Raw genomic sequence first — 17,788 nt, forward strand, 5'->3', positions numbered from 1 at the left:
TCATTTCACCAACCAACTCAGATAATACCAAGAAAAGGGTGGTAATTATTAATCTCTTTATAGTTTGTTTGATGAGTCTTACATATTATAACCAGATGAGCTACATGGATTCCTGCGTTTTTATTCCCTCACAGTAGCTCATGAATTTCTGAATTCTACATTTGTACAACAGCAGAAAACAAATACTAGCACATGAAACAGGCAAAGCTTGAATTCATCTTCGGCTGATTTGGCTTCCACTAATGCATCTTCAGCTGGAATTTCGCTCATTCATCTTCAGCTGGAATCACATCCGAGCGCTCCACTTCATCCGGAAAGTGTCCTGCATGATCATTAAGTAAGCCAAAGATGAGTAAGGGTGCAAAATTAAGTGCAAGAACAGTAGAGTAGATACTAAATAGGCAAGCCAAATTAGAATTGCAGAAGAGATAAGGAAAACAATGAAATACACAAATTTGTTCTGCTCAGTTCTTGTGCGCGTTTGTTGAAGCATTTCATGATTAGGAATTGCAGAATGGATAAGGAAAACAATTAGTAGTCACAAATTTGTTCCGAATTCGAGCAGTTCTTGTGCGAGTTTGTTCAAGCATTTCATGATTAGGAATTGCCGAAGGGATAAGGAAACGATGAATAGACAATAGTCACAAATTTGTTCTGAATTCGAGTAGTTCTTGTGCGAGCTTGTTGAAAAATTTCATGATTGGGCAGCATGAGCAATATGGGAGAAATCGAGATCCCAGAATGGTTAGATTCTGAAGAACTCTACCATCGATGAAGTAGGTCGTGCAGGGGAATCCGCGGGAGGCGGCGTCGACGGCGCGCGCCTCGTCGGCGGAGAGCGCGCGGGGCACCGGCCCCATCCTCGCTGCGGCGTGGCTGACGAGCGCCAGCAACCCGCGGGCGGCGCCGGCGGGCCGCGGCGGCGCGTAGTACGACGTCCCGGGCCGGAACGGCGCCCACTCGGGCTCCGACATCCGCGCCATGGCGCCGTCGATGGCCTCCTCCATCCGCCGCGCCATCGCGCTCGACGAAGACCCGGCTTCCTCCGACGTCGACGCGCCCCCCGCCGCGGAGGCGGCGCCCCCGCCCTCGACCACCTCCGCCGCCGTGAGAGGCAGCCGGCGCCGGGTGTGGTAGCCGCACCGGGTGGCGGCGAGGATCCCGACCCCGCCGCGCCGCGCCGCGACGCGGCGTGCCAGGAACCCCGCCCGGGAGAGCGCGCGCGACGACGCCGACATGGACACGCGACGCGGCGGTGGCCGGAGAGCTCGCAAACCGGTGGCGCTCGCCGCGGACGCGTGGTGGTGTCGCGAAAGTTTGAGAGGAGGAGAGTGTGGGAGCCGATGGTAAATATAGCAGTAATCCGAGGGCTTGTCCGCAAATTGCACGGTATCCGGTTCGGATTTCGGAAAACTGCATGCTGCCTCCGCCGGTTTTGCCCCAAGTCGGCTTAGGGACCTATCCGTAAATAAAATATTTACAAGGGGTTTATGTGAAAATTACCCGCCGCCTTTACCCTTGTCGTGTACGCGACTCCTACTACTTGCGGCGGCGGCGCGAAAAATCCGAAGCTTTCGCGGGAGAGAGGAAGAGAGGGGAGGAGCTAGGGTTTGTGTGTGTGGTTGGGCGCGCGGCGAGCGGCGGGAGATGTCGGCGTACGACGAGGTGGAGATCGAGGACATGGAGTGGAACGCGGAGCTCGGGGCGTACACGTACCCGTGCCCCTGCGGCGACCTGTTCCAGATCACGCTCGCCGACCTCCGCCTCGGGGAGGAGATCGCGCGGTGCCCCTCCTGCTCCCTCTTCCTCACCGTCGTCTACAACGAGGAGGACTTCGCCGACGCCAAGGAGCCCCCGCACAAGCCGGCCCCGCGCCCCGTCGCCGTCGCCTGAGGCGGTGAGTTTTTTTTTTTTTTTTTTTTTTTTGCGCAATTGGAATCCGTTGTCGGTGAAGCGTGCTCGTTTGTTAGGTTATAAGTTTGAATTGCTTCTGTGTAATTCGGAGTATTAATTAATCGATCTGCTGTATATCTGATTTGTTTCAATAAATAGTTCTGAAATTTTAGCTTTTGGATGCCTTCTGAACTCTGATGTATGTTCAATTTTTTACGAAGTGGGAAAAAATATGCAGCCTTCGTACAAGCATGCGATTCGTATTCCTGATTATGGATCCAATAAATAGTTCTGAATTTTTAGCTTTTGGATGCCTTTTGAACTCTGTTGTATGTTTTATTTTGGACAAAGTGGGAAAAAATTATGCAGCCTTGGTACAAGCAATTCAGCGGTTTGCAAAGTTAGGAATTGATGTATAGTATAGTAGACCTATGTAATTTTGAGAGTGTGGTTGGCTGATAATATTGATAGGTAAAATGGAGTAGGATATTGATGCTCAGGATTGAGTACAACCTGAAACCACAGATGTTTGTATTTTGAATTCCTCGTACATGATGGCGCATGGGCTTGATTGCTTTGATTGTAACAGGTGTGAGATTGTCCTAACTTCATTGTTTGTACTAAGACATATTTAGGTGGTCAATTAGGTGCAATTTGATTACCTGCTATGTTTTGGCATGAGCCTACCTCAAAGAAATTTGGCAGCCTCTTCTTATGGCATTGGTCCAGAAAGTAAATAGGGTAACGGTTGTGCAACTTGAATAAGTAAATAGGAATTTTTGTCAGTCGATTGGTTAATGTGAGCTTTGGGGGTGTTTACTTGGTTCGGTTGTTTACTAATTGGAGAAATTTGTTAATTGATGTGGCAATGTGGCATGATAGGTTCTCTCTTTATTTTCGCGAGTGATAGGTCTCCTGTTGGATTATTTGTTGATGGAAAAATTAGGTTTTGTTTGTGCCAATGGGCATGCTTTCCAAAAGAGTATTTTAGAATTAGAGTAACTGATGATGTAGATTGGCAACTAAGTTTTTCTATGGTGAGGAAGCTTGTTGAAGTTTAGGTTATAGTGACTTCATAGCTGTTTATTCATCATTTTAACTGGGAGGATGAGCTTGTCTTAGGTGTGCAAGTTTTTTCTTGTCTTGTCAAGAGTATTGGCAAGGCTACAAGGGGAGCCTATGGTTCTTTGTACTTTGATCTGTATTGTGAACTTCTTAGAAAATCTTTACTCGATTTGGTTAACGCCAAATTTCAGTATTCATACTGTATGATATTCGAGTACATTTTTTTGTAACCTTCGCTGCATTAGTAGTATTTTCGTGTCAATTTGCTAGCACTACTTAAGTTTCAGAATGCTTGTTTCTTCTTGCTGTCATTTGGGTATTGTTGACTGACATCATTCATTGCTTGCAGCAGGATGGAATCAGGCTTAAAGCTGGAAACCAAACGGGAGCATTTTGTACTTCTAAGATGAGAAAGTAGTTATATCGACCTTTGGCTTTTGAATTCACTATGTACGGAGTTACAAAAAAAAAAAACCACAACGTGTTGACAGGGCATTATGAATAACTATTGCTTGGAGATTTTGCTGTTGCATATTTTTTACACGATCTTGCGCTTACAGATTTACAATCTCGGTCACGGTTCCATGATCTGTCTGTGGCTCTGTGCCATGTAAAAAATCTTGATGAAGGTTTCTTCAGGGGAAAAAAATGGGGTTGATGAAGCTTATGCAGTGCAAGTATGCTGACACGGTATAACTCTTCTATTGATGTTGAATGCATAGATCTTTACATTGCTGCTCGATCAAGATCAAAATTCTAACCGGATAAAAGGAGCATAATATTGTAAACAAAGTTCAACACATGAGAGGACACCAATCATGTGTGTTTCCTCGTTATCAAAACATACAGATGAATGGCTCCATCTCTTTCGTTTATGCTTATCAGCTAACATTTAAATTTTCAACCTTAAATTTGAAGCTGATTTTGAGTTTTTTTCATCGAAGTTTATTTTTCAGCCTTTGCTTTTAGGTCACTAAGAACATGTATATAAAAGTTTTATTTACAAATTACTTCTAGTTTGCAAATATGCTGCCAAACAATGGGGCCGGAAAAAGGATATGAACAAACATTGCTTATCCATCATTGGGTCTGCCAATGCTAAAAGCAAAGCCATATAAAATCGGAAGGCCAGCAGCACTTCAAAATCAGCCAAGAGTTGTTCAAATATACAGTGATGATTTCATCAGCTTACATGGAACATGTACAAAATATCTACAAAGCAATTGGACCATTTATCCATTGTTCGTTCAGTACAATTCTGTTGTCAAGTTAAAACTTGTGTGAAAAAAAATGAAAATATATCATGGAAGTATGGAACAGGTAGTTAGAGCTACTCTTGTGAGTTTCCACAAATATACACGTTAGATTCGTCGTAGAAGTTCACTAATCTTCTTGAGACCTTCTAGAGCTACTTTTGCTTTAGCTTGCTCCATACTACCAAGAACAATTTCCTCTGATTTATCCAGTGAGGTAGAGTGCAAATTTGGTTGAAACAACAAGTCAATAACCTGACAAAAGCCAGAAAATCAGACAAATAAAACAAAAAAGGGAAAGTATATAGCATAACATTCTCATGGTCTGAGCATAGTTTTATAGTCTGAAGTTACACCACCATGTTTTTTTTTAATCTTTTGTTTTTTCTTTAGAAAAAAACAGGAGGACAGTACTGAAATAAAGGAATCTATATATGGGATTATGAACTATACTGCCAACTCAATTGTTAAGTAGAAGAATATAGGGATTATTATACACGCAACCAACATAAAGTAGGATCTTAAGATGAAAATGCATCAACCATGTTAAGTTATATTACATATATGCTCACGGTGCTTTGTTCAGAAAGTGGTAGGGTATATAGCAATAAATTACTCTCAAGTGGAAATAACATTTTTGTACTTTAAATCTTAAAATCAAGAACTTCCTGTCAAGCATGGTTACCTCAATGTTTTCAACCATAGATTCCCCAAGTAACCTTAATGTTCCAAGTAGCTCTTTATCAGCCACATCTGAGCTTGAACCTAGTTCAAATGTTTCTTTGCGGCCAACTTCATGCACAGCAAAATTTTGTTGATATTTTACCTCTGATTTCCCATTAACAGAACACGGTTTATTCTGTTGTGATTGCTGATAATCGACCAATGCACATGTTTGAATGGCTGCGATTGTCACTTCATCAATCTTATCATTATGCACAGGGAGTGGATCAGGCTCACTAACCACCTTATCATCATGGGAAGCACATGGCTCATCTGCATGATGAGTCTCATGGTCATACTCCGTACCACATGATAACGAGGTACTGCTGTCTCTTGATAAATTTCCACATGCAACTCCAAGAGCATCTCTAACATCAACAGAACTGGAGCGGTGAACTTCAGGCTGTCCTGCCTCCAATACATTGTTTGAGGTGGTGATCATATTCTCTGCAGTACATTGTTCAACATGACTTGTTCGTTCTCTTATAGGCGTGTGAAGTGTACCATTTACCAAATTTACTGGAACTATACCAGATCTGTGATGTTCATCAGCAGTAGATTGTGTACCTGAAGTCGAATTGCTATCTTCAAAATTAGCATCCTTGGTTCTCGAAACATTTGATTCAGTGTTGGGGGAACTTCTTCTGAACAAACCTCTTACCTTCATCCTATTAATTGAACCACCACTACTTTTCTCTTCTGACATCTGGAGTATCTTCCATGTCTCTTCCCAGTAGTTGGGTGGATTCAAGGGAGATTTTCCTCTGAGAGGAGATGAAGGAAGATTTGCTTCAAGAGCAAAAGGTTGCAATAATTTGGCTTTATCAATCAAGCTCTTTAAGTCAGTGTCTCCAGGAAAATTTAACAATCTTACTAGGCATGAAGTTGCATGTTCACTTCCTAGCAAGGAAGATCTGAGATGGAGCATCATTGAAACTGCCATTGACAAAATCAGGGCACCACGATGAGAACATAAAATCTTAAACTGATAGTCTGATTGATTCTTTATGTCTGCACAATATGAATGGTTAGGAGATGAGAAGATCTCATCCCAAATAAACAGAAGATTGTCAAGTGAAAATTCACGACCGAATAGAACTCTCAGCCATCGTAGCGCAAAGTACTGAGGCTCTACTCCCAACTCCACCAAATGACTGTGAAGAGGGGAATCCACACTAGCAAGCAAGTGATATATTGCAGATGATGCCTCCCTTACAGGTGTTAAACCTGTGCTTGATTCTGGTGCAGGACTGAGAGAATAGAAGTCAGTAATAGCAACCACACCTTGTGCACCATTCATCGAACCATGCATCAAACTCTCAAACATACAATAAGCGTCATGCTCCATGAACTTTTCAGACAAAATAATACCCAGCTCCCCTTCTGCTCCATAAGCATCATTAATCAAGAAAAGGTCCCTCGTATCAGAATCAAGATCCTCCAAACTTCTTATTTTAGCTGCACTACCCTCAATTGTGTTTGTCCTGTCACTCCTGTTCAGTTTTATCCTATCTGGAAATGTTTGGCCATCAAAATCATCACTAAAAAGCTCATCATGAAGCTCCCTGACTTGTTTGAAGTAATGCACATCAGCATGGAGGACATAGAGAAGAGGAGCTAAGAGCTCATGCATTCCTGCAGAAAGAAGGAATGTGATTGATGTCGACAAATTTAAAAGGACAGATGGATCTTTAGTGCAATTAGAACATTAGTACCTAGTTTCAAATGTTGATTATTGATGAAGACTTATATTCCTATATGGAAGAAATTATTATTATTACTTCTATAGTCCAAACAAACTTATGTTCAACGTGCTATGCCCATGGACTTCAACAATATTACATTACCAATTGCCAAACCTAGTAACCAATTCACTTGTCCTATTTCAAAGCTGCTGCCTCGGTTTAGGAACATCATATTGCAAGATTGTGTCTTTAGATGGAATCTGTGATTGTTAGGTCACATGGGAAGTGTACACATCAATGGCTTACCTTGTTTGTAACCGAGCTCTGGGTACCTAAGGCTCCAAACTAACAGTATACGTCCAAGCATGGACTGACATATGGTTGTTTGGAAGAAATTCCCCAATTCAGGGTAGAGCCGGGACAGATCTTGGTTCAACATTTTCTCTAGTTCTGCATTTCTGAAATATTGGCCCCAAGTGCTTTCTGCATTCACAATACATACATAATGATTAGAACCAAATAACACAATATAATGAAACTAAATAGTGATCAGTTTGTGAAGAAAGAAGCCACCAAACATGCGACTGACGCCACTTTATTATATCACCTAGGATAGTGCTGAATCAAGAAAATGTCCCACTGATGAGTTCTGCTAATTGTGAGCAATCAGTTATCACTTATCACCTGAAGTTGTGATGATGTAGCAACAAAACAAGGTTTCTGGCAGCTCAACGGACTTAAAACAATCACCTATGCTTAGAGTATCTGAATTAACATATTACCACCTCCTCCCCTCATCCACCCTGACCTTCCTATGTTATTCTAGCACCAACTGTATAAACAAACAGTTAATAACAGGATGTTTGGCAGTATTGTTTCAGCAATCACTGTGGGACTAACAAAACACCACTGACCATCTTATGTAACAGACTAAATCAACAAGTATTTATGCCTGGTGATGCAAGTAATGGCAACTCAGAGAAGTAACATTTACTGAAGGGCAAAAGCAAACCCACCTGGGTTCTGTGATAGTGGATTCTCCACAACAAGGTCAGGAGCGTTTTCTTCATCCTTAGAGAGATGGGGATCTACTAACAGCCGCCGCCGCAAATTAGCATACCTACAACAAAAACAAAATACAAAACCAGGAGTAAAAACCTTCGAACCTAACAAACCTGAATTATTTTGCCTCCATATTAACACAAGTAGATTAATTCATAACAGTATAATACCATACAACATTCACCGTCATCGAATGCCCAGAGAAATGAAACATCAAATTGGCATATGTAAAGCATAAGTTTGTATCTTCAGTACAATTATACACACTCCAAATAGCTAAGCAGCTCATTAGTACCATTGAGCGTAATCAACACACTAACGGGGATAAGAGAAAAGAGTAATGATCTAAAGAAACGATTCATCGCAAAACGAATTAAAGAATCGCTGCATAGCTAAGCATTCCAAGCAAAGAAAGCATCGCCGGGTCACCAAAGCATTCCAAGAACAGGAGCGGAATTCTCCAAGGGCCCTGACCTCCGGCGGGAGTCGGCGGCGGCTCGGCGGAACTCCTCGGTGGACACGGAGGCACAGTCGGGGAGGACGCCGAGATCGGCGCGCCACCGGGCGCCGCGGAGCGCGGAGAACCGCTCCCTCGCTGGACACTCCGGCATTGCCGCTGCCTTTTGGCTTCCAGCCTCCTAACAAATCATCAGCTGGGTTGGGTGGGTCGATCCGCGAGCACGAGGAGAGGATTGGGATCAGGAGGACAAGGGGGGAGCGTTCTTGGGAGGTGGGATTGGGATTTGGGAGGAAGGAGGGAGGGAGGGAAGAAGGGAAAGCGTTGGGAGAAGAAAGGCGGAAAGCGTCTCGTCTCTCTGGGTGACTTGTGTTCGACGACCTACCCTCGATCGGCCAAATGGCTGTGTCGCTGTGATGATGCATTGATGCCTTCAATTCCTGTTATGTTCACCGTCATGTGCCCCTACGGTGGAACTGGATCATCTTACGTATACCAGCGACGTCTGTTCACATCAGATGGATAGAACGAGTAAGGCAGCTGAATGAGCTTGTATTTGAGCCGTACCAGTGAAATTGGGATGTCCCATTCAATGAAAGAGCTTATCGTAAAAGTCATGATCGTCGATAGCTCGTTGTGGCTCACTGTTTTGGCGGAACTTCTGCAATCCAATATATGCGCAAGTCTTAGGGTGCGCTTGTTCCCGCGGGCAACAGCCCTCGCCACCTCATTTTTCGCGCGCACTCTTCTTAAGCTGTTAAACGGTACGTTTTTTTTTTAAAAAAAGTTTATATATAAAAGTTGCTTAAAAATTCATATTGATCCATTTTTTGAAAAAAAATTAGCTAATACTTAATTAATCGCACGCTAATGGCCTGCTCCGTTTTCCGTGCCGGAGGAATTGTTCCCCTTCCCTCACTTTCGATCGGGGCCTTAACTTATTGATCAAACTCCACCATAGAGAATAAACAAAAGATTGAATAACAGAAATGTATATAAGTCTTTGCCTCCTTCACTTTGGCAAATGGTAGAGCTCTGATGTGGTTGGTGGTGAAAGCATGGAGAGAAGGGCGCAAGTAAGGGACATGGGTGCAAGGGATGGGAAGGAGGGCGCCATCGAGGGGAGGGGCCTCCTCCTCGGAGATCCGCTCCAACCACGCCAACGCCGAGCAGCAACGAACTATCAGTAGCCATGGCTTCTGCAAGCTTCACCTGAGACGGTGAGTGACAACAAGCAATCGGTGGCTATGGCTTCTACAATAAACTCTTTCTTCAAATGGGTCGTCTTGATTTTGCTGGTATAGGCCAAACACGAGCATGTTCGTCCGTCTTGCTTATTGTATCAACCGATGTGGAATGGATGTTACTGGTGCACCCGATGTCCCTCTGACTTAGCGAGCAGCTATATCAGAGGATCCATTTCCCACTACAGTCGATTGATGGGCCCACTGAGAATTTAAAGTGTAGATGATTTTTCCGTTTGTCGATAAAATAAACCAATTTGTATAAAGTTTATAAGTTTTCAAATGGATGCGGACACTATGTAATGCCAAGAAGAAGACTTAGAAAGAACAAAGAAGTTTGGATGATTGGATCAGATTCCACCATTCTTTTATTTGTAGGAAAACTCTGAAAAAATAAAGTGTAGTTGAACTATAACGCTTGTTATCGGTTGTTTGATCCTGGTTCCTACATATATTGTCAGATTTGAACGCACGTTGCTTCTAGAATGGAGTTGATTCCTATCTCACTCTCACTGCATTATTGCCAACATTCTCTTCTGCTTGCTTGGCACCTGTGATGATATACTTTTAGAACAAGCTATTTGTTGTATGAGGGTGAAGGCCCATATTATTTTTTGGGTATTTTTTTATTCCAATATTCCAAATTCGGTGATTCATGTGTAGGAATGAAATGATTAAATTTGAATTCCGCTCTATTGCATCTATTTAAGTTTTGATTACATATTTTGTAATGTTTTTCGATCGTTGGGATTTAACGTTTCATGGAGTGGGCTATCCATGTTGTAATCAATAATTTTTCGAAAGTTGTGTCTCTTTAAAACATTTGTTATCAATGTGCGATGATTTTGACACCCTAGTCTTTAAAGATGTTCATTATGAATATATGTAAGTACTATATTTTGGTTTGAATCAAGAAAATCGGTTCCCCATATGTCAAAAAAAAGAGAAGGTACTCTAGTGTTTTAAATTGTATTTTTAGAAGGGTATTTTTTTACCCGGCTTCTACATCCAACTGGATATATGCAGCTTTTTTAAATTAGAAATTTAGCCTATCAAGCATGGAATTTAGCTTAGCCCTCAAATAACCCAATCTGAAATTCGCTCCTATGAAAATTTAAACTCAGGATCTTTGAATGCTACTTATGTCACTGCAACCATTAAGATACATGTCATTTCACAAAGTTTGACATTGATAGAGAACCACCAGCATTAGCAGGATGAGTCAGTGACTATCGCAGGTATGGATGTACTCCCTCCGTCCAAAAAAAGACAAACCCTGAGTTTCCGTGTCCAACGTTTGATCGTCCGTCTTATTTTAAAAAAAAATTGAAAAAATTAAAAAGACAAGTCACGCATAAAATATTAATCATGTTTTATCATCTAACAACAATGAAAATACTAATTATAAAAAAATTTAATATAAGACGGACAGTCTGACCTAGGGTTTGTTTGTTTGTTTTTTTTTTTTCCGGAGGGAGTATGGTGTACAGTGTACGAGTGTATCCTCCTCCGTACGTGTGGTCCGGTCCCCGCCAGAGGGAGGTAAGGAAACGTGCGTGCAAAACTGCAAAAAATGCCCACGACTCCGCGCCCCCGGGCCACCCCACCCCACGCCGCACCCCGCACCGCATCCTGCACATCTCGTTCACCCCTTCACGACCCGTGACGCAGCCGCATCTCGACGTCGCCGTGCACCGGTTCGCGTCCCGTAAACAATCTTACTATCAACGGCCCCGGTTTCGCGTGCGCACGCACGCACGCAACCGCAAAAAAGCCCGTCGTCTCGCGCCGCGCGGCTGATGCCGACCGCCAAGAGCCAGAGCCACCCCGCGTCGCGCGCGCAAACCAAACCAAACCAAACCAAACCGCACATGACACACATTCACACAACCGCACGCACGCACGCGCACGCGAGGCCTCCTACCTGCCGTTCTTTCCCCCTCTCTCTCTCTTTCTCTCTCGCGGGGCGCTGCGTGTTTGCGCTTATCCTCGCCGCCGTCCGCCGCATAAATATAGCCCTTGCCTCTCCTCTCTCTCGCCTCGCGAGCGAGCCAACGAACGGACGAGCGAGCGGGGAGCGCGGCGAGCCGGAGGCCGGGGGCCTGTGCGCCTCGGTGTCTCTTCTCCCCTCCTCTCCCCTTTCTCCGCCCTCCTCTCGATTCCCGCTGTTCAGGTCAGTTCTCTTGCGCTCCTATGGTGATTTTTGACTACTTCTTTGTAGGATATGAGATGAGATTGGTAACCAATCTAGTGCTTTGCGCGGGGAGGCGTTGCGCGTTCGGTGGATTTCTGTAGATTAATCGCTGTGTCGCCGTAGGATTGAGGTATTTTGGGTTGACGGGGTTCAAATCTGTAGGGATATGTTGGGGGAGAAAGGCGCGAGGTTCAGTTTCTGCGGTGCAAATCAAAATCGCCAGATTAAAGAATCTTGCACTGACGATTTTGTGTATAAAAGTATGAATTTTCTTTTAGGGCCTTTTGCTGTGTGTGTATCTGGACCTATCAGAGGATTGGTTGCGGAATATTGTCACAGAATCTTACAAATTTCTCATCTTTTTGGATCTATCCCATGATGATTCGTGGGCTGGTGACCTTCGACGAAATCCGCCTTTGCTCCATTGGCCAGCAAGATTAAGGTTACTGGGTGGCTACTGGGTGGTGGGAGCCCTCGCTAAGAGGGAACACGGGGCGGTGAGGCTGCTCCAGCAGCGTCCGAAGCAACCATACTCCCGAGGGCCTCACTGGTGTCTCTATGAGGCAGACAGATGGCGGCGCATGGAGCGGCGGCGGCGGGTTCGCTGTTGAGTTTGCTGTGGGGAAATCAGTAGGGGTGAAACGTTGGATCTCAATTGAATGGTCCAAAATTAGCAAGATTTGGAGTGAAAAAAAATCTTACATATTGGTATAGGCAATCAATTCCCAATTCACCTATGTGTATTACAAATTGCTTCTGTAGAAGAGCGCTTATTTTTGGGTTAATTGGGCAATGGGCGCGACTACGCTGCATTAAAGATTTTTGCATTTCTCATGACAACTCCCGATAAAGTAAGATGAAATTTCTTATATTAGTATGGAATACATGTAACTCTTGGGATTGAACTATTCCTTTCAGAGATTTATTATTTTTATTGGCATGTAAAAATACAGTGGAAAAATATTTTCTTAAGTCGTTTTGATTATTTGATGTTAATGCTGCAATTAGACTCAAAAGTATTTCTTTACTCTTGATTTATTCTATATTTTGAGGAATTATTGATTGTGCAGGGACTTTGCTGATCTTAGATCTTATTCCTGACTGACTGTCATGGGCATGGAACATCTGCTGAACACCGCGAATCCTTCATCAGGTTGTAGCCATGCTTTAACTTGGTATGCATTGTTTCAATGTACAAGAAACCACTCCTGACTGCACATACTTTGGTTACATCTTACCCAAAAGGCTTTATTGAGGAAATGAGGGAGCTAGAAAAGCTGAGAACCGAAACAATGATGAAATCCTGCCAAAGCACAACAAGCAGGGCTGGAGCGATCAGATGTCCAGTACCACGCAAGAGTGGCAGGTATACTTACAATCCGGTTAACTGGTTTTAATATGATTCTAAATCTAAATTTCTTTGTCCACAAGACAATTGTGGTATAAACAAACATTGTCAAATACCCTCAATATCCTAATAGATCACATGTTATCAAATTCATCCCATCATAGTCTAACTGTCTATTGCTGCGTCGGATTGCTTAAGTCATCTTGCTTTGGCTGAGTACATTGTCATTTGTGTTCTGCATGTTCAATTTGACTATACTGACACACTCACTTCTCATCTGGAATTTTCATATTCAGATAAGTTCGGGTATTTTGATTTTAACTGCATAGCATCTGTGATTTATTTTGCTATTCAGGTCATATAAGGAGTATGATTTAACACAGGATCTTTCTGATTTCATTATGAGCAAGGTTAGCTTCTCTCTTTTCTCTTTACCCCACATTTTTTTTGGCTGTTGCTCAAATGTGCTTCCAAATTAAGCTAGAAATGCAATCTACAGGCTTCTCCTCCATATTTTACGGGATCTCCACCAGTTCGAGCAAGCAATCCACTTGTACATGATACACAGTTCTGTGCATGGAAGCTGCAAAACGTTGATCAGTCGCTTAGCATTCCTATACCAACAAAGGGTTGCAATGTTCGTTACTGTGTGAGGGAAGGATCTATTACAAAGGCTTGAAGCTACATTTATGAGCTTCATGCCGCTGGCATCCAGACCTAAGAGGACATGCTTGGTGAACATTCCGGCTTTTGACATTAGTTGTAGTTGTAACTTTGCTTGCCTCTTCAAGGCCAATTTGTACATATGAGTTATCACCCTCTAGAAGCTGCCGTGTTCAAGTTTTGTATCGTTGTCATCGGCAGTGGTGTACATATCTTTTGTGTTCAGTTTTGTCGGCTGTGAAGCTAGTTTTGGCAAATAAAGTCTGTCAAACCTATGTTGCTGAGAAATGAGATAACCTGAATGAAAGAGAATTTGTTTTCCTTTAGTTTCTGATTACCATGTTGAACTGTGCTGGATTTGTTGGTGGATGATTGAATGTTTTGGCCTTCTATTTCTGAGTGCTGCATTTGTTTTGAAAGGCCCCTATACTGTTGTTGAGGAGAGCTACATCAGTCATGTTCTCTCCAATGTTTCATGTTCAACAATTTGATTTATCTCCATTTTAAAAGGTTAAAGGGTGCGCTCTAATTCTTATCGTAAATTTTGCCAGTATTTCTAACTTCTGAGCTCGCAAATTAAACATTTCGCAACATCATGCTCAACCTCTTACACCCCTGAAACTGAAATTTTGCACAAGAACATACAAAGGCTCGCCGATGTTTGCTCTCTAGCTTTCTGTTGTAAATCTGCTTCAATTCGTATTGATATATGGTGTAAATTATAAATACATATATGCATCTTATTATTTTTGTCTTCTATACATGTGGCCTGGCTTTCTCTGCCTGTTGAACTGCTGATCTCTCTTCTGATGTCCACCATCAAATTTCAGTGGGACAACCTGCTTGATGTACGAGGCTCCTGGGAAGTTCCTTCTTTCCTTTGCAATTGATCGGAGCTCTGGCAACCAGTAGGCAACATACTCTCCATCAGGATCATATGTCTTGGCCTGCAGAAGAATGTACAGTTTCACTCATGGTCAGAAAATGTCGAGGTGAGAATGGTGCCTAAAAACTTATTATTTCTTCTTGCCGTGTCACTTGCTAGTAGATTAGAACTCTAGCTATGATTCTTTCTAGTAGTATAGAACGATTCCTTTTTAAGTGTTTAGTCTGGTAAGAAAGAGTCCAATATTTAGTTTTGGGGCTTACTTGCTTAGGTATACTGAAGTATCGGTCTTCTCTTGGATCATTGCCAACTCCTGTCAAGATTACAGTAGTAGCAGTTCAGTCTCAGAGTCTGGCATGATATGTAAATGAGCTCCCACTTTTGTGTCATTTGTTTGCTTTGACTAATGATTATAAAATGCTTTCAAGAATAAGTAACTGTATATGAGGAAATAAACACTAACCTGCTCCATATGTCCAATTACCATAATTTGAAGCTGGGTCATAATCCAATAGGCATGTTTCAAACCATTCAGCTCCCATTCGCCAATCAATACCCATATCTCGGACCAGAAATGAGCAGACAATCTGTAGAGAAGCAATGAGAGATGAATACTTGGATCAAATGGCCTTGGGTGTACCCTTGGGCGGTCATTCTGCATTTCTGCTTATGTGATAAGATGCCAATGGTTACCTGACGGCCACGGTTGGACATGAAACCAGTCGCTAAAAGCTCCTTCATGTTGGCGTCAATAAGAGGGTACCTGAAAGTCACCATCAACAGATTCAGAAGGTTTACATGATGAATTATGAGTTAATCTGAGAAAATTTTAGAACAATTTGGAGTACTCCATACCCAGTTCGACCATCTCTCCAAGATTCAAACAGTGCCTGATCCTGGCTCCACTTGGACTCTACGTTCCTTGGACCCCCTACAGTAGTTTAAAGAGGATTATACCTTTTTTCCAGCCAAATCTAACTATTCTACATATATTTAGCTGAAATAACTGTGTATTTTCAGGATAAACAATAAAAGTGAATTTCAGAGTGATACTTGTTTTTCATGTATTATCTAGGGACATGAGAGAGAGTTATATCTTTACCTAGGTGAAAAATGGAGTTCCCATATTTTGCTGATATGAACCGGAAGTAATCTCTCCATATCAACTCAAATAAAACCCTGAAAACATTGTCATATCAAGAAAGTATTTCAGTTTCACCATTGACTTATAAGGAAGTTGGAAACCCTTAATTGTAATAATTTATAAATATTTCACATTCCTTACAAACTTTATAGCATATGTAATAACTCTCATTTCTAAAATAGTATAATAAACGAGAGCTGAAAAACCAGAGTTTAGAAGTGATAAAACTCTGGAGAAGGCATACCAGTATGTAGAATCATTTGCTATTCTCTGCTTCTCATATCTCTTTACCTGCGCCATGGCAAAAAATACAGCATGAGACAAAGGTACTGATCTCCAGAGATTACCATGAATTCATTACCTCTTCACAAATATAACGAGGCGAAAGACTGCCAGAAGCAAGCCAAGGGGAGAACTTGGTGGAGTAGTCTGGACCTAGCATGCCATTCCTGGTCTCTTTGTAGACTTTCAGCTGGTCTTTCTTCCAGAAGTACTCATGAACTCTTCCCAGAGCTGCACTCTCCCCTCCCACGAAATGCATTCCCTTCTCTGACTATAGAGAGAAGCAAACAGTGACAGTTACAACTTATAAGTGAAGTTTTCAAAGCTTATCTGCCAACGTACAGTTGATCAGTGAAAATTAGCTCAACACAGTTAACTGAAATCACTGAACCTGCCTTTGTCATGCTTAGGCCTAGTGACTCCAGTGTTGGCACTGTTCCCCAACCTCCAATCTCATCCAGTCCAGAACTAGGAGGCGGCCCGAGTGATGGTGGCAACTTGCTACAATTCCGAACCGAGGACTTAGATTCAACAGCCTGGTAAAAACATTTTATTGACAGTAACTATCATGCCAATAAAACAAGGGACAAGACAACCTAGATAAAGAAAGTTTATACACCTTTCTGAACTGTGTATATACGTCAGGCAAATTGTTCACGGAGAATGGAAGATCATCGACATGATACAATGTCGCTCCCCAGATGAGCTGCAACTTGGGATTTCGAGGCTTCTTCTGGTTAGATGCTCCTCCCTGAGGAATCACAATTTGCTCCAAGCCTTTGCGCACAAGGTGTTCAACCAGGAGTTCCTCGCTGCAGGTTTCCTTATGAGCATAGACCTGGAGATACACCACAAATTACTGCCTTAAAACTCCTCCTGAATTCAGAATTCCAAGTCTCCAAGGCCCGAAATCCCACATCGAAATCTACTAAGAATTCGTCACGGGCACGATTAGGCGGACGAACTCACCGTATGTGCAGTGACAGCCTTTGCAATTGAAGGGAGGATGTCTTCAGGTTTCCCATGCCGGATGAGAAGGTCGAGACCTTTTTTCATCAGGTTGCGCTTCAAATCCTCCAAGCACTCTATCAGGAATTGCGCCCTCAATGCTGAAAGAAACCAATCAAATCAACGCGTTTCCCTCATGAACCCAACGAAGATGCAACCAAAATCACACCAAAACACAAAGTAATCTGCACGAAGCAAACTGAATTTCAGTCAGAGATTGATGCCCAATTCTTTCACCTCCAGTCTTGGGGAAACCGAAGTAATGGGTGCTCCCCGCGAAGATCCGGGGATCGACGCAGTAGACGGGGAGGACGGCATCGGAGGCGGCCCACGCGCGCACCACCGCCTCGTTGTCGAGCACCCGGAGGTCGTTCCTGAACCACACGATGGCAACCCCGCCGCCGCCGCTCCGCCGCATGCTCGGCGAGGTGTACCTCAAGAACGCCTCGTCCGCCGCCGCGCCGGCCTCGTCGGCGGAGAGGGAAGGCACCGCCGCCGCCGCCAGCGCGCCCCGCGACGACGACGACGACGACGAGGAGCTCATGGCGGAGACCGGGATGGATAGGAGGACGCGCAGCCTCGCGGATTGCCTCGGGAGGAGGAATTGGGGATTGAGAGGGGAGGAAGAGGAGAGGAAGTGGAGCATTTTTGAGATGGGAGGTTGGTTTGCGAGACGTGGCGGGAGGGAGGGAAAGGTGGAGGGAAGAGTGGGGAGGGGTGCCACGTGGAGGGATGTGAGTGGTGCTACGTGGCTCGCTCGTGGGCCTGAGGAAACGGGTTTAAATGGATTCTGTGGGCCCGTGAGGGGTGGACCCAATTACCCAAAGGTCGATGTACAGTATTTTGGAATGGATAAAGGATAGTAGAGATATATTTATTTA

The 17,788-nt window shown here is 43.4% G+C and overlaps 5 protein-coding genes across 6 annotated transcripts; 2 read left to right on the forward strand and 3 right to left on the reverse strand.

The window, feature by feature from the left end:
• Window positions 1–17: 17 nt before the first annotated feature.
• LOC127777656 (uncharacterized) lies at window positions 18–1,346 on the reverse strand. The gene is made up of 2 exons (XM_052304266.1): window positions 767–1,346; window positions 18–322 (listed from the first exon to the last, which is right to left on the reverse strand). Exons 1-2 carry the CDS (start codon window positions 1,236–1,238, stop codon window positions 267–269), a joined length of 528 nt encoding a protein of 175 aa, XP_052160226.1. The 5' UTR covers window positions 1,239–1,346; the 3' UTR covers window positions 18–266.
• Window positions 1,347–1,525: 179 nt separating this feature from the next.
• Window positions 1,526–3,475, forward strand: LOC127775460 (diphthamide biosynthesis protein 3). Of its 2 annotated transcripts, none has more exons than XM_052301705.1 (2): window positions 1,526–1,897; window positions 3,308–3,475. In XM_052301705.1, the coding sequence occupies exon 1, from the start codon at window positions 1,648–1,650 to the stop codon at window positions 1,891–1,893; it is 246 nt and encodes an 81-aa protein (XP_052157665.1). In that variant the 5' UTR covers window positions 1,526–1,647; the 3' UTR covers window positions 1,894–1,897; window positions 3,308–3,475. The 2 variants fall into 2 exon arrangements, with proteins under 2 accessions (XP_052157665.1, XP_052157667.1); XM_052301707.1 differs by having other exon boundaries at window positions 3,311–3,475.
• Window positions 3,476–4,114: 639 nt separating this feature from the next.
• LOC127775456 (uncharacterized) lies at window positions 4,115–8,536 on the reverse strand. The gene is made up of 5 exons (XM_052301702.1): window positions 8,156–8,536; window positions 7,636–7,739; window positions 6,926–7,102; window positions 4,897–6,569; window positions 4,115–4,466 (listed from the first exon to the last, which is right to left on the reverse strand). The coding sequence occupies exons 1-5, from the start codon at window positions 8,290–8,292 to the stop codon at window positions 4,320–4,322; spliced, it is 2,238 nt and encodes a 745-aa protein (XP_052157662.1). The 5' UTR covers window positions 8,293–8,536; the 3' UTR covers window positions 4,115–4,319.
• A 2,793-nt stretch (window positions 8,537–11,329) lies between these two features.
• On the forward strand, window positions 11,330–13,913 carry LOC127775459 (uncharacterized). The gene is made up of 5 exons (XM_052301704.1): window positions 11,330–11,555; window positions 12,647–12,729; window positions 12,822–12,942; window positions 13,280–13,334; window positions 13,424–13,913. Exons 2-5 carry the CDS (start codon window positions 12,687–12,689, stop codon window positions 13,601–13,603), a joined length of 399 nt encoding a protein of 132 aa, XP_052157664.1. The 5' UTR covers window positions 11,330–11,555; window positions 12,647–12,686; the 3' UTR covers window positions 13,604–13,913.
• A 267-nt stretch (window positions 13,914–14,180) lies between these two features.
• On the reverse strand, window positions 14,181–17,559 carry LOC127775458 (cryptochrome DASH, chloroplastic/mitochondrial). The gene is made up of 12 exons (XM_052301703.1): window positions 17,145–17,559; window positions 16,869–17,008; window positions 16,519–16,737; window positions 16,291–16,435; window positions 15,979–16,166; window positions 15,862–15,908; window positions 15,576–15,652; window positions 15,329–15,404; window positions 15,167–15,236; window positions 14,937–15,060; window positions 14,737–14,786; window positions 14,181–14,534 (listed from the first exon to the last, which is right to left on the reverse strand). Exons 1-12 carry the CDS (start codon window positions 17,551–17,553, stop codon window positions 14,331–14,333), a joined length of 1,749 nt encoding a protein of 582 aa, XP_052157663.1. The 5' UTR covers window positions 17,554–17,559; the 3' UTR covers window positions 14,181–14,330.
• Between the last annotated feature and the right edge of the window lie 229 nt (window positions 17,560–17,788).

Source organism: Oryza glaberrima, chromosome 6 (genome assembly GCF_000147395.1).
Source record: "Oryza glaberrima chromosome 6, OglaRS2, whole genome shotgun sequence".
Lineage (NCBI taxonomy): Eukaryota > Viridiplantae > Streptophyta > Magnoliopsida > Poales > Poaceae > Oryza > Oryza glaberrima.

Coding starts and splice junctions, on each gene's coding strand:
- LOC127777656 (XM_052304266.1), bottom strand. CDS start 1,238: ATGTCGGCGTCGTCGCGCGCGCTCTCCCGGGCGGGGTTCCTGGCACGC. Junction 323..766: donor CACGACCTACTTCATCGATG/GTAGAGTTCTTC, acceptor ATGATCATGCAG/GACACTTTCCGGATGAAGTG.
- LOC127775460 (XM_052301705.1), top strand. CDS start 1,648: ATGTCGGCGTACGACGAGGTGGAGATCGAGGACATGGAGTGGAACGCG.
- LOC127775456 (XM_052301702.1), bottom strand. CDS start 8,292: ATGCCGGAGTGTCCAGCGAGGGAGCGGTTCTCCGCGCTCCGCGGCGCC. Junction 7,740..8,155: donor GCCGCCGACTCCCGCCGGAG/GTCAGGGCCCTT, acceptor TTTTTGTTGTAG/GTATGCTAATTTGCGGCGGC. Junction 6,570..6,925: donor AGAGCTCGGTTACAAACAAG/GTAAGCCATTGA, acceptor TTCTTTCTGCAG/GAATGCATGAGCTCTTAGCT.
- LOC127775459 (XM_052301704.1), top strand. CDS start 12,687: ATGGGCATGGAACATCTGCTGAACACCGCGAATCCTTCATCAG. Junction 12,943..13,279: donor GTACCACGCAAGAGTGGCAG/GTATACTTACAA, acceptor TTTGCTATTCAG/GTCATATAAGGAGTATGATT. Junction 13,335..13,423: donor CTGATTTCATTATGAGCAAG/GTTAGCTTCTCT, acceptor TGCAATCTACAG/GCTTCTCCTCCATATTTTAC.
- LOC127775458 (XM_052301703.1), bottom strand. CDS start 17,553: ATGCTCCACTTCCTCTCCTCTTCCTCCCCTCTCAATCCCCAATTCCTC. Junction 15,061..15,166: donor TGTCCAACCGTGGCCGTCAG/GTAACCATTGGC, acceptor GCTTCTCTACAG/ATTGTCTGCTCATTTCTGGT. Junction 14,787..14,936: donor TAATTGGACATATGGAGCAG/GTTAGTGTTTAT, acceptor TAATCTTGACAG/GAGTTGGCAATGATCCAAGA.